The sequence below is a fragment of the Ctenopharyngodon idella genome, chromosome 4 (assembly GCF_019924925.1).
Source record: "Ctenopharyngodon idella isolate HZGC_01 chromosome 4, HZGC01, whole genome shotgun sequence".
Taxonomy (NCBI): domain Eukaryota; kingdom Metazoa; phylum Chordata; class Actinopteri; order Cypriniformes; family Xenocyprididae; genus Ctenopharyngodon; species Ctenopharyngodon idella.
In genome coordinates this window covers 18,047,359-18,060,635 of record NC_067223.1, presented here as the reverse complement: position 1 = coordinate 18,060,635, position 13,277 = coordinate 18,047,359, and the positions used below count along the sequence as shown (strand labels likewise).

At 37.1% G+C, this 13,277-nt stretch overlaps 2 protein-coding genes across 4 annotated transcripts in view; both read left to right on the top strand.

Annotated features, from left to right (window-relative positions):
* The window catches only part of LOC127510603 (gastrula zinc finger protein XlCGF57.1-like), a 29,770-nt gene extending 21,148 nt beyond the window's left edge, over positions 1-8,622 (top strand). For all 3 annotated transcript variants that reach the window (XM_051890377.1, XM_051890376.1, XM_051890375.1), the window contains one exon: positions 6,286-8,622. In XM_051890377.1, the coding sequence (XP_051746337.1) occupies positions 6,286-7,967 (1,682 nt within the window). In that variant the 3' untranslated portion in view covers positions 7,968-8,622. The remainder of the gene's footprint in view (positions 1-6,285) is intronic.
* The window catches only part of LOC127510588 (gastrula zinc finger protein XlCGF8.2DB-like), a 445,238-nt gene that overhangs the window by 246,686 nt on the left and 185,275 nt on the right, over positions 1-13,277 (top strand). The window lies entirely within an intron of this gene.

Genomic DNA, 13,277 nt, shown 5'->3' with positions numbered 1-13,277 from the left:
ATGGTTGAATTGGATCATTGAAGGTCAGCAGCAATGACACTGGTCAATACAGTTGCGTGAAAAAGTATGGGAACCACTTGCAGAATCTGTGAAAATGTGAAACATTTTAACAAAATAAGAGAGATGCATGTTAATTTTTATTTAGTACTGTCCTGAGTAAGATATTTTACATAAAAGATGTTGGCATATAATTCACAAGACAACAAAAAAAAAAAACTGAATTTGTTAAAATAACCCCGGAACAATTGGTTTTTAGGGTGCTTTCACATTAGCACTTTTGGTGCACACCCGGGGTTGATTGACGTCAGAGTTCGTTATGTTTGGATGATGTAAACACTGTCTTCTGAACTTGGGAGAGCACCCGCAAACCATACCTGAGTCCGCTTAAAAAGGGTGGTCTGGGGTGCGATTCAAGTGAACTCCGGTACGGTTTGATTCTGAGGGTGCGTTCACACTCGTAGTTCGGTTGGTTTGGTTCATTTGGTCCGGACCAAAAAAGAAAAAAAAAACATTAAGTCCTGGTCCAATTAGCGTTCAGATTGGCAATTTTATCACTGAACCAAAAGATGCCAGACCTAAAGGCATAGGGATACATTCACAACCTGATTGGTCGGATTTTATGACTTATTGCCTATTTTGAGACGGAACTTACCAAACAATGCTGTGTGCTGAGGTAAATGCGCTCGTTGTGTGTGCGTAGCCTGCATATGATGGTATTTTGGACAGCTGGGAACTCGTGAAGAGTTTACACCGCATTCCAAATTATTATGCAAGTGACATATCAGTAAGATTTCAGTAGAATAAACATTCAGATTTTAGTTTTTCTAAGAAAATGTTTGTTTGTTTATTTATCCATTGCCAGGTCTATGTCAAGAATGTTTAAACCTAGAGAAATATGAAATTATAACCAGGACACGAGCCATGTCTGTGCGTCGCCTCTCAATGACATCAAACCAGCGTCAACCTCGGTTTCTGGTTTTATTTTGTAGAAACCATGGAAACACCAAAGACGCTTTAATATATTATGTGTTTTATTAGACAGGTGAGCAACTGTTTGGATACATTCATCGACAGAAAACTAATCATGTAAACACGTTTAGTCTTATTGTTTAAATCTTTTTTTCTTGATTTACTGTGAGTACATTTTACCATGCCTAATATGGATCTAGTTGACTGCAGTGCCCAACAAGTGTCTCATAGCAGCTGCCGAGCGAACGCACAGTGTAGCATATTAACAAATTTCAACACACAAATGTGTCTAATATGATAAAACAGCGCTGCTTTACCTCACCTACGCTTGACCTTGAAGAAGCAGCAACTGCGGCATAATAAAAGCTCCGCTGCTCTCGAAACGTTTGTCGCGCTTGTCTCTCATTAGCAATCACTCCATGATTTTATATTGCCTACATTTTTAAGTGAATGGAATAGAAATATGCATTGAAGCTAAACATGTGAATGTTAAACATTAATGTTGTGCAACATAATTATATTTTATTTTACTGACTTACAGAGCTTTAATAATAATGTTGTGGATAAAGCACCACTTTCACAAAAAAAATAAAACATTGAACATTTGAAAATAGTTCCAAATAGTAGGTTAGTTTATATTACATCTTTAATCAGCATCATAAACTAGTGATTTTGACTAAATTTGCCCCTAACAGAAAGGCTTGTAATAGAAGTCAAACGGTGTAACCGGTTACACCATTTGACATTTCAATTTAAAATCAAATTTGACAGGTATTATCATGGACACCTATGTAAGCACATGGCCTTGGTGGAAATATTTCAAATGTAATTTTTAAAGTTAATATACATTTTTATAATAATGATGAATTATCAATGTATTCATGGGGTCATACCATTTGACATGTATACCTAAGAATAACTGACCATACCCTAAAAATGTCAAATTATCTCATATTTTAAAGACAGTTACTAATCTTTGCATGCAGCAGTTAGTGTCACCAGGGGTCCTTCTCTGTGATATAATTTCCTGTCACATGGTTTTCTTGCACAATATTAACAAAATGGCTCCTTGAATGGTGGTTACACCACCTTGACACTTAAGGAATTTGACTTGACTCCTATGATTCCCCAAAATATTTATAATATTCAGAACAATGGAGTTAAATTTATTTTTATTTACTATTAAATTGTTCTAATGTAAGATTATGCCAAACTAGCTGATATGGTGTTTTATTGAGAATTTCACCTTTTTTAAACAAGATCAATTATTTGGTACTAAGTTTTTACGGTTACACCACATTGACATTTTTGCAATCAATCCCCAAATATTCTCTCAAAAATGATTAAAACCAGAAATTTTAGATTGGTCCTCAAAAAAAGAGAATGTATGCAAGTAATTTGCTAATTTATTTTGCAATTTTTACCCTTTTTAAATTTAATTAAACTATATGGACACAAAAAAATGAGCGTCACCTCACTGACCCAAAGGTCTTTTATTTCTGTAAACTCACAATAACAGCAAAATGATGCCTCACAGAAACAAGAAATATACAGTCAAACCAAAATTTATTCAGACACCTTCAACATTTCACACATGATCACAGTTTATTCGCTATAGTTTTAAAAAAATGGTAATAAAATATAACAAGTACTCAGAGTTAAATTGTGAGAAAAAAATTAATCTTGATAATGTCAGATAATACTTAAGCAAAGCATGGTCAGGTCAAAATGTCTGAATAATTTTTGGTCCCAAATCTTTAACAATTTTACAGGTAGTCCACTGTACGACAAATTTAAAAATTATATCTAGTGTCTGAATAATTTTTGGTTTGACTGTATATCCATAGAAAGCTTGAAATGTCTATTTTTAAACGAACAAATTCAAATTATAAAATACATTCTCAGATTATGAAATCTGTATGAAACGTGCATATAGGCGAGTCCAATACTGCGGAGATGAGTCAGCGTCGTTGACTTAATCTCTGCAGCCGCAAACAGAAAACATTATCAATAAATTATTAAAATTATTAAATGGGCTCCTGCTGTTTTTTTTTCATGTCACACTCATAATCATTATGTTTGCCAGTGCACTGTGGCAAGCTTCATATGTGCGCTTGAGCACAAATTAGGCTAAATTATATACCAATTAAAGGCTCATTATTATGATTTATGGCTTATTAACATAAATGTGCAATTATTCGACTAAATGCTTAAATGAACGACTACTAGTTGACTAGAAAACTCTAGTCGAGGGCAGCCCTAGTATGAACCCTATGATTAGTATGGTTGAAATCTTATTTTGTCAGTTTGAGTAGCTCACTCTCATGTCCTGCACTATTTGAATGGTTTCACATAGAAATTCACTACTGTCCCGTTAACAATGGATGTATTTCCATGCACTGCATAGACACGATTATTGAATAATCAGATTTTTTTTTAACTGACTTTATTTTTTTAACTTTATTTTATCAGTTGCTGCTGCCCTAATTTCATTAATACAATCTGTTAAGAGCTGTGCAGTTGTTGTTGTTTTTTTTCAGGTTATGATGAGGAAAGATAACCTGCAAAGTGTATACAAAGAGAAAAGCAAAGGACCTAATACTGAGCCCTGTGGCACTTACTTGTGTTTGATGAGACGTCTCCTCATTTGCACAGAGAAAGCAGTAGCAGTCTGGTAGATAGAATGTAGACTGTGATAATGCTTGTCTAATAATGGCAACAAAAAGAGAATGCTGTGGTCTATAGTGTTGAAAGTTGAATCTAATAGCACTAGAAGAGTTATCTAGCTTTGATCAGATGCCAAAAGCAGACCTGACTCAAGCTGTGTTTGATAAGGGATTTGAGTGCCAGCTTGAAACTTTTGGGAAGTGTCCAGTACAATACTAAGAAGACATTCTGAGATTACAAGAAAATAGGGCTGCCCCATAATAGTCGACTAACCGTAAGTTGACGAGAGGAGGTTTAGTCGGCTAAAATTTTATTAGTTGCTTAGTCACAAGATAAAAATTTACAGGAAGTGGCGAAGTCACGCAGTCTGTGACGGACAGATCGTTAACAGCTGGACATTCAAACGCTCGCCTATCATTCGTCAACCTCAAATATGGCTTATCAGTCTCAAACATGTTAGTAGCAACTTTACATGGCCGCTCGCTAACCTCGCTCGCTAACCCTTTACGTTAACCTAGAAAATTTGCGGAGCTTAATAGTAGCATGTTTACGATCACTTGCACTTACAATACTCCGTAATTTTTGGTCATACAAATAAGAGTAGGCTAATACATCTTTTGAATCTGTGAAGAGTCTACTTTTATTTGTGTGCACTCACAATAACAACAAAACGTGCAATTGCAAAATAATGAAACCAAACAGGGTGCGATTTCTGCCGTCTCTCTGTGAGAACTTAAGCGCGCCAAAAAGAAAGAAAAAAACAAAACTTCATGTAAACTTGCCTCACAGACATGAAAAATCTATCTATAGAAAGTGAAATGTCTACTTTTAAATGAACCAATTCAAATGGAAAAAAAAAAATATTCTCAGGTTATGAAATCCGTATGAAACGTGCATACGGGTGCATCCACTACTGCGGAGATGACAAGTCAGCATCGTCAACTTCATCACTGCAGCCGGAAATACAGAAAACACTAGTTTATCAATTAATTATTAAAAAGGTAAAGCAATTGCCTTGCTGTTTTCCTCTGACGCATTCATATTCATTACTTCTGCCGGTGCACAGTGACAAATTTTAAATCAAGTACTAGGCTATGTAGGCATTGCAGGCTCTTTATTATGATTTATATGTAAGGAATAATTGACTCATAATTGAATCATGCATACCCGAGGTGGTAATGCGGCCACTACGCAAAGCATCGGGTGAGCATTATTTTATAAGAATTCAACGGCCCGGAGTCAATTATTCCTGCTTATACTACGGTTACCACACCTTAAATACACTGTTCCGATGTTGTATTTCAAGACATTTGTCAGGTTTTTGTCCTTAAAACACTCTTGTGTGTGGGTCTAATTTCTTACACATCTCATCACAAGCATCTGTTGCTAATTCCAAAACGTCATTTCACAACTAGCAACGAAGACTTGAGCCTTGATAGCAGAATAATACTGTTGATAGTTACTAACGCAGTTGAGAGAGAGAGAATAAGCAGCATATGTGAATTAGCCTACCTGATCTGTGCATCACTAACGGCAGCAGTGTCTCTACTAATAGCAAAACTATAAGTTTATCTACCTCAAGAACCGCACGGTTACTACCTTGCTGGTGAGTCATGTATCTTTTAAGTTGCTAAACTATTTTACTAATTAATTTCTCAGAGCAGCGCTGACAAAACATTCCTGTGCGAGTGTCTGTACTATACAGTACATGAGTATGTTTGAAAGAGAGCAAGAGCGCAAGAGATTATTTGTCGCTTTCACGACACAAACATATTTTGTGGCAAAAACCATGAGAATAATTTGTTGTTTTTATCCTATTGTTAACTATATTTGCTTGGTCTGTGTCGTTGTGGGTCTTGTTTCTTTTGCAGTTGTAGGCTGTAAGGACCTTTTGAAATATCTGAAATCATTTGGTGAAGTGATATGGAACTGCAATGCGGTCAAGAACTGCCTAGAACTACTTTAGCCGTGCGTTTCCCTAAAAATAATTTCACACCTTAAGGTGATGATACACGGAGTAACTCTTTGAGCAATGTTGCCGGGCAGTTTTGCTGAGCGATGTTGTTTGGGCACTTTCCCATTGAGAATAGGCAACAAATTTCGATCTAAAGTATCCAGATAGAAGTTTGTTGCCCATTCTCAATGGGGAAAGTGCCCAAGCAACATCGCTCGGCAAAATTGCCCAGCAACGTTGCTCAAAAAGTTGCCCCTTAGAACGTTGGTCAACCAATCAGATTTGAGTATTCAACAGCCCAGTAGTATAAGGTTTATTGATAAACATGCAATTAGTCAACAGTCACTTAAAATGAACGACTACTAGTCGACCAGCAAAAACTTTAGTCGAGGGCAGCCCTACAGGAAACATTGGTAACACTTTATTTTACAGTGTCCTTGTTTTACCATTGCTACACTATTCATTGTTGTTACATGTACTTACTATAGTAATAACAGTAAATTATACATAATCACAAGCAACTAACCTGAAACCAGAACTTAACCATTTAGTATGTTGGTAAATTTACAATATATTGTACGTATGTGTAATTACACTGTAACCACGGCACCTTAAAATAAAGTAGCTTAGTGCATATATGATCTAGCATACTTGGTGCTGGTTGTAATGTCTGTTACTTTGTCTTTTTTTTTAAGACCTGATGACACTGAAAGAGAAGAGCCAAGAACTGAATGAAATGGAAGAGAAAAATCAGAATCATCATGTCTTCATGAGTGAAGAAAAATTTACACAGACTAAAAAGACATCCTCACAAAAAACTTCTCAGAAGACCAAATCTAACCGTGATTACACCTGCCCTCAGTGTGGAAAGAGTTTTGGTCAAAAACAAAACCTTAAAGCCCACATGAGAATTCATACTGGAGAGAAGCCTTTCACCTGCCAACAGTGTGGAAAGAGCTTCACTCAGAAATGGAGCCTTAAAGTCCACATGAGGATTCATACTGGAGAGAGCTCTTTCACTTGCCAACAGTGTGGTGAAAGATTCACTCAGAAAGGACACCTTAATGTCCACATGAGAATTCACAATGGAAAGAGTCCATTCACCTGCCAACAGTGTGGAAAGAGCTTCACTCAGAAAAGGAGCCTTAAAGTCCACATGAGGATTCACACTGGAGAGAGCCTTTTCACCTGCCAACAGTGTGGAAACAAGTTCACTCGAAAAGCAGCCCTTAAAAAGCACATGAATATCCACACTGGAGAGAAGCCTTACACGTGCCAACAATGTGGAAAGAGCTTCACAACAAAACTAAACCTTATGTATCATATGAACATTCACACTGGAGAAAAGCCGTTCCCTTGTGATCAGTGTGGAAAGTGTTTTAGCCGTAAAGTAACTCTTAATCAGCACATGAAGATTCACACAAAAGGGGATTGTTTTGTATGTCATCAGTGTGGAAAAAGTTTCACAGACATGAAACGTCTTAACATGCACATAGCAATTCACTCCGAAGAGAAACCTTTCAAATGCCAGCAGTGTGGAAGGAGTTTCCGATTAAATAAACACCTTGAGGTTCACATGAGAATTCACACCGGAGAGAAGCCTTTCACATGCCAGCAGTGTGGAAAAAGTTGCAATCATAAAGTTACCCTTAAGATTCACATGAATCTTCACACTGGAGAGAAACCTCACATATGCTCTGAGTGTGGGAAAAGTTTCAGATATAAGGCAACCTTTAATGCCCACATGAGTGTTCACACTGGAGAGAAGCCTTACGGATGCCCTCGGTGTCAACAGAGTTTTGCTTATAAATCATCTCTTGAAACCCACATGAGAAGTCACACTGGAGAGAAGCCGTTCCCCTGCAAACTCTGTGGGAAGAGCTTCTCAGAAAGAGGAAATCTTAAAACTCACATGAGAGTTCACACTGGAGAGAAGCCTTACACCTGCCCTCAGTGTGGAAAGAGTTTCACGGTTAAAGGAAACCTTAAGAGTCACATAAGAGTCCACACTGGAGAGAGTATTTTCTCTTGTCTTCAATGTGAGAAAAGCTTCACACAGAAAAAAGACTTGAATTGTCATTTGCAAACTCATTCTGTAAAGAAATTGCAGTGCTCTGATTGTGGTAAGAGGTTTAAAAAAATTTGTTATTTCAAAAATCACCTTTGCATTCACTCTGGAAGAAGATTTAATTGTGATCATTGTAATAAAAAAATTATTTTGCCATTACACTTACAGATTCACCTGAAAAGTCATGAAAATGTGAAACCCTATTTTTGTCATTTGTGTGGAAAAAGTTTTAAATGGCCCAGCAATTTAAAATGGCACAAGCAAATACGCATCTGTGTAAAATCAAAACTATGTTCAAATCGCAGCTGAATGTGGCTGAGATATGATTGTTCTCCTTCATTATCATTTTTATTTGCATCTTTCATGTCTTTATACTTTGCCTTGAGGCTTTTTATTTTCTTTCGGTATATACATAGTATGTATATACTCCTGCATCTACACCCAACCACCCCATTGGCTATAGTTTGAGTGGTTATGGTAGACGCCCTTTAATTTCAATTGTATAGAGACGTCACTCCATTTCATATATATTGATAACTAGCATTTGATTCTGAGGTAAACTTTTGTCTTGCTGTGCCATGTAAATGAAAGATAAATAAAAGGACACAACCTTAATTGAAAGATTGTGTATTTTCATCATCTTTAGTCAGGTGCATTTACATTGTGACTCTGCAGTCAACTCTGTGTCTGTAAAGGTGTGAACCAAATAGGCCATACAGACGTCTGGCCCACAGAAACTGATGGGTATGAAGGACAAAGAAACAGCATTGCTAAGAGTAGAGTGTAAGGTACATCAATCTCCTGTGGAAGGTCCTAACAGTTTTCTATTGTTTGTAGCCCTTTTGTCTTCATGTATAAAGTTCTGTCCCACAGACAGAACTTTGGGTTAAGATATTTTGAAGGCCGACATGCTGACATTGCTGCTGAAGAACTGTGCTACACTACTACCTGCAATAAATTCTTCTCCCCACAAGAACTCTGGTCAAGCTTACTTATTTCATGTATTAGAGAAATCGAGCCACCCCAAAAGACTGCTCAGCCAAATACAGCAAAATCTAACATAATAAATATAAGGCATACCGACAAAGATTTCAAAGCCGTAAGAAGAATTCTAAACAGACATTTGTAGAGTTTTCAAGGGTGAAGAGTATTTTGTTTGATAAATGGCGTAATGCAAGTTAAAGGGTCATGGAATCCCAAAACACATTTTTTGAGATGTGAACAGATATGTGCAGGCTCAAGTTTACTCAAGTTTATCCATAAGTGGAAATTAGTTGTTTTTTGGATTTTTATAGCAATTTTTTCAAGATCCGAAGTGGTGATTGGCTGCCAGGGTTCCAATTGGGGCTAGACTAACAAGCTGGCGTCAACCATTTCTGAGCGCTTCTCTGCATTTATTCATGACAAAGAGCATTTTAACTGTCATTATTCATGAGAATGAACTCTTTTAATCCAAGCACTGTGCTATATTATGCAAGAGATGGCATTACTCAATGGCATTATTCTTCAAATGAAATATATATGTGCAAATAAGGACAATGATTCAGCCTTACGTCTGATCATAATCGCGATGACATGATGAATTATTCTGAAGACCATGTAGACTGAAAATTCAAAGAACAATGGACAAAAAAGTAACTATGCCTTTATTGTTTCTGTTCTAAACTTATGTGTGTCAAATGTTATTTGTATATGTAAAAGATAATAAAATGCTGATCACGGTGAAGTCTGGAACTTCACAATCAAAGGAGGTAAGAGAAAGTTTTATTGCCATAAGCAGGGTCACCTGATTGCTGATTGTCCCATGCTTAGATGTAAACGGCAGGTTCAACATCCTAAAAGTGTTGCATTACTAAAGACCCTAATTATCATGCTGTACAGATGTTCTCGATGCAAACTACAAACTTTCATTATGACAGGGCTTCTTTCTTTATCTGGAATGATAGAGGATCACAGAGAAGTTCACATTCTCTGAGATACTGGGGCCATGCAACCAGCGACAAAGCGACACAATCCCATTCATTTCAATGGAGAGTGAGCAATTTCCAGCAACACAAACAACAGTGAACGTTGGCACCTGGATGGGGCATGTCCAGTGATGCGACAAATGAAGAGCGACTTTCAGTGTCAGTGGAGCGCACGTGATCCGTCGCTCTTAAGTGCAGAGGAAAGATGGAGAAGCTCATTTTAGTAGTCAGCAACTTTCCTATAATTTATGTTATGCCTCAATTGTTATGCTTCATCCTTAATATTAGGCATTTTATATGCTGATTCAATTTATATTTAGACGTTTCCTTCCAAGATGTTTGCTTGGGGGCTCACTGTCTAGCTGGAGCTAAGGTCTCAACAGCTTTGTTTTATAGCAAGAGGAGGCCCACCATACTCAACCTCAGAGACAGTTTACCAAGGCAGCTTCAAAAAGGGCCACCAAACTGTACTACTCAATTTAAAAGCTCAGAATTACATAAATTAAATAGCAGTACCAGAGCTAGCAAAAGAAACTTAAACAAATATTCCTGTTCGACTCCTGCCGCGCTCCACCTACAACCCCCGCGCTCGATCCCACCTAACTGTAATGTTGGCCTCGGGACCCGAGCCGCAGAGAGTAGGTGCTTAACTCTCATCCCTCAAGAGAGAGTAAAACCTGGGTGGAACAAAACACAGTGACTGCATCACACAACACGCATTTGATGCCACTGGGAGTTAATCACACTAAATTTAAAACTCCATATTCTGTAAATTTGAAAGAAACGTGAGAACAGCCACAAATGCATCGCTATGTGAGCCTTCAACCCCTTCGAGAGCCGAAACGTGTGTTGTTAATGCAAACAAACACACAAGACACAATGTGGCAAGGGAAGAGGGGAAACACAGTCCAAACAATGGGCAGGTATGTGACACAATAACAGGCAAGTAGGAAGTGCAGCCATTATAACTAGCTCAAGATGATGGTAGGCTGGAGAGCAGTTATGGACGAGCAGAAAGAGACCAGAGAATACCAGCGATGTCCAGGCAGGTACTCTTAGGCCAACAGGCAATGCACTCAGGTTTCTCAGGCCCTGACAATTCTAGTACTCCTAAAATCAAGACTTTGTAAAAGGGCATAATAGGACCCCTTTAAACAGGCAGCATGCTGCATTTGTTCAATCAAGGACAGAGACACTGCAAATAATATGAAAATAAAAAATAATCAAACACTGTACCTCTTCCTCAACTGTGGGAGTCCATAGAATATAGAGAGTTGAGAAACTCATTATGTTATGGTCATTGATTGATCCTGATCTGAATGCCTGATGTGGCTTCTCTTATGCTAAAATTTTCAGTGGATGAGTCTTCTTGCCCCACAAAATCAAACTATACTAAAAATAAATTGAAATAGTACAAGATCAACTCTAATAATAAATTTTTTTTTGATGAAAACATTCCAGGATTATTCTCCTTACAATGGACTTAAATTGGCCCCAAACGGTTGAAGGTCAAACTTTGAACTAATTGTTATATACTTGCACTAGCATATTGTATATGACAATTTAGTTCAAACTTTGACCTGTGGAGGGCAGTAATACACTTAACAGCGTTTACAATGCCGGAATTCTAATAGAGAAGAGGAAGAAGAGAGCTAGTTCAAGACAGCGTCTATGGTTAAAACGTATATAATTTTTTATTTTTTTTAGGAAATGACCAATCGTTTCACTAGGTAAGACCCTTATTCTTCGTCTGGTATCGTTTAAAGCCTTTTGAAGCTGCACTGAAACTGTAATTTGACCTTCAACTGTTTGGGGCCAATTAAGGTCCACTATAAGGAGAATAATCCTGGAATGTTTTCATCAAAAACCTTAATTTCTTTTCGACTGAAGAAAGAAGGACATGGACATCTTGGATGACATGGGGGTGAGTAAATTATCAGGACATTTTTATTTGTAAGTAGACTAATCCTTTAATTCAATGTCAGATTGGTGAATTCCTAAAGATGACAAGTTTGCAGGGATGTATAAATACCATAAACAAAACATCATACTATGACGCATTACCTGAATTGATTCTGACATACATTTTTTGTTTTTCATCAGTCCATTTGGAATTTTGAACCTAAGAGGCACACCATCAGAAGGCTCTGGAAGAGATATCGTCCTCTGTCATCATTCATCAATTGACTTTAACAAATCAATTTATAATATTTGACAGCTTAAAGACTGAATTACAAAGTTTAAGAAAGCACTTATCTTAGGCGTTTTTCTTCCTGGGCTTGTAAAAGTCATTGTCTCATCTCCTAATGTAGGAAATTTAGTTGATAAATGTCCTTTTAAATGAATTCCTAATTTAATTAAATGTATCTATTTAAAACATACTTTTTCTCTTTCTGCCAATAATGATGCATTATATTATATTCCCGATCCTGTTGCTGGCACATAGCCCTACGTTCCTCAATCGTCTGAAAATAAAATAAAAATTCATTCAGTTTAGAAAAGAGTAGTTCATTTTTTGTAACTCCTGTTATGCAAAATTACCTCGTCAACTTCTTACCAGTTATAAATAAACTTCTATTAATTACCTCGGTGATGTATGTGTTTGTCTTCTTTCTTCAACTGGTTCTGAAAATGCAATGGTATCAGATCCAGATTCCTGAAGAAACATTGCCAACACTGGACCGTTCTTAAGAGCAATCACTTATTAGAGACTACAGTACCAACTCAACTTGCTTGACATACCTGATATACCTCAGCCAATGGTATGATATATAGTCTACTTTTCTCAATGGCTATCTTCAGCTCCCTAACAGAGACAACTTGAATTTTTTTTAGTTTCTTTCCTCTGTCTGCTCTGGCCAATTCAAAACCCGCCAAATTGAGACTTACTTCCAATGTCAACAAGATCAATGTCATTAGATCTAAAGTTACAACTTGGTCTACTTGGTCTTGGAAGCTACATTTTCTGAGGCAAACTCACTTTGCTAGTGGCGATTAACTTTAGCTGGCGATTAACTTTTACTAATGCTACCTATATAACTTAACCAAGGAGGCTGTGTTACTAAATAACGATTGCGATTAAATAACTTTGACTTGCCTCAGAACAAATGTATGCATACTTGTTGATCTTCTGAACGTTAAGTTGGCTAATAAGATATTTAGCTCTGTCTTGTTTGGATTTAGGAAATGGAATAAAATAAATTCCATTGCCCATCCTCTCAGGATACCTGGAATCAGTGTTACAAATCACAAAATATTAGTGTCACCTGACCACTGTAACTCTTGTCGAACACCCGAAACTGCACTTAAAACGTAATCAAATGCAGATAATGCAAATCTGAAATCACGTGACTTTCATGCTGCGAACCACTGATTAGAAACAAAAGATTCATAAAGCTTCGAAGCTTCATGAAGCAGTGTTTTGAAATCGCCCATCACTAGATATTGTTGAATAAAGTCGTTATTTTGGTTTTTTTTGGCGCACAAAAAGTATTCTTGTTGCTTCATATCATTAAGGTTGAACCACTGTAGTCACATAAACTGTTTTAAATCTGTAGCTTTCTGGGCATCTGAAAGTGTTAATTATCTTGCTGTCAATGGAGGCCTCACTGAGCCATCGATTTTATCAAAAATATCTTAATTTGTTTTCCCG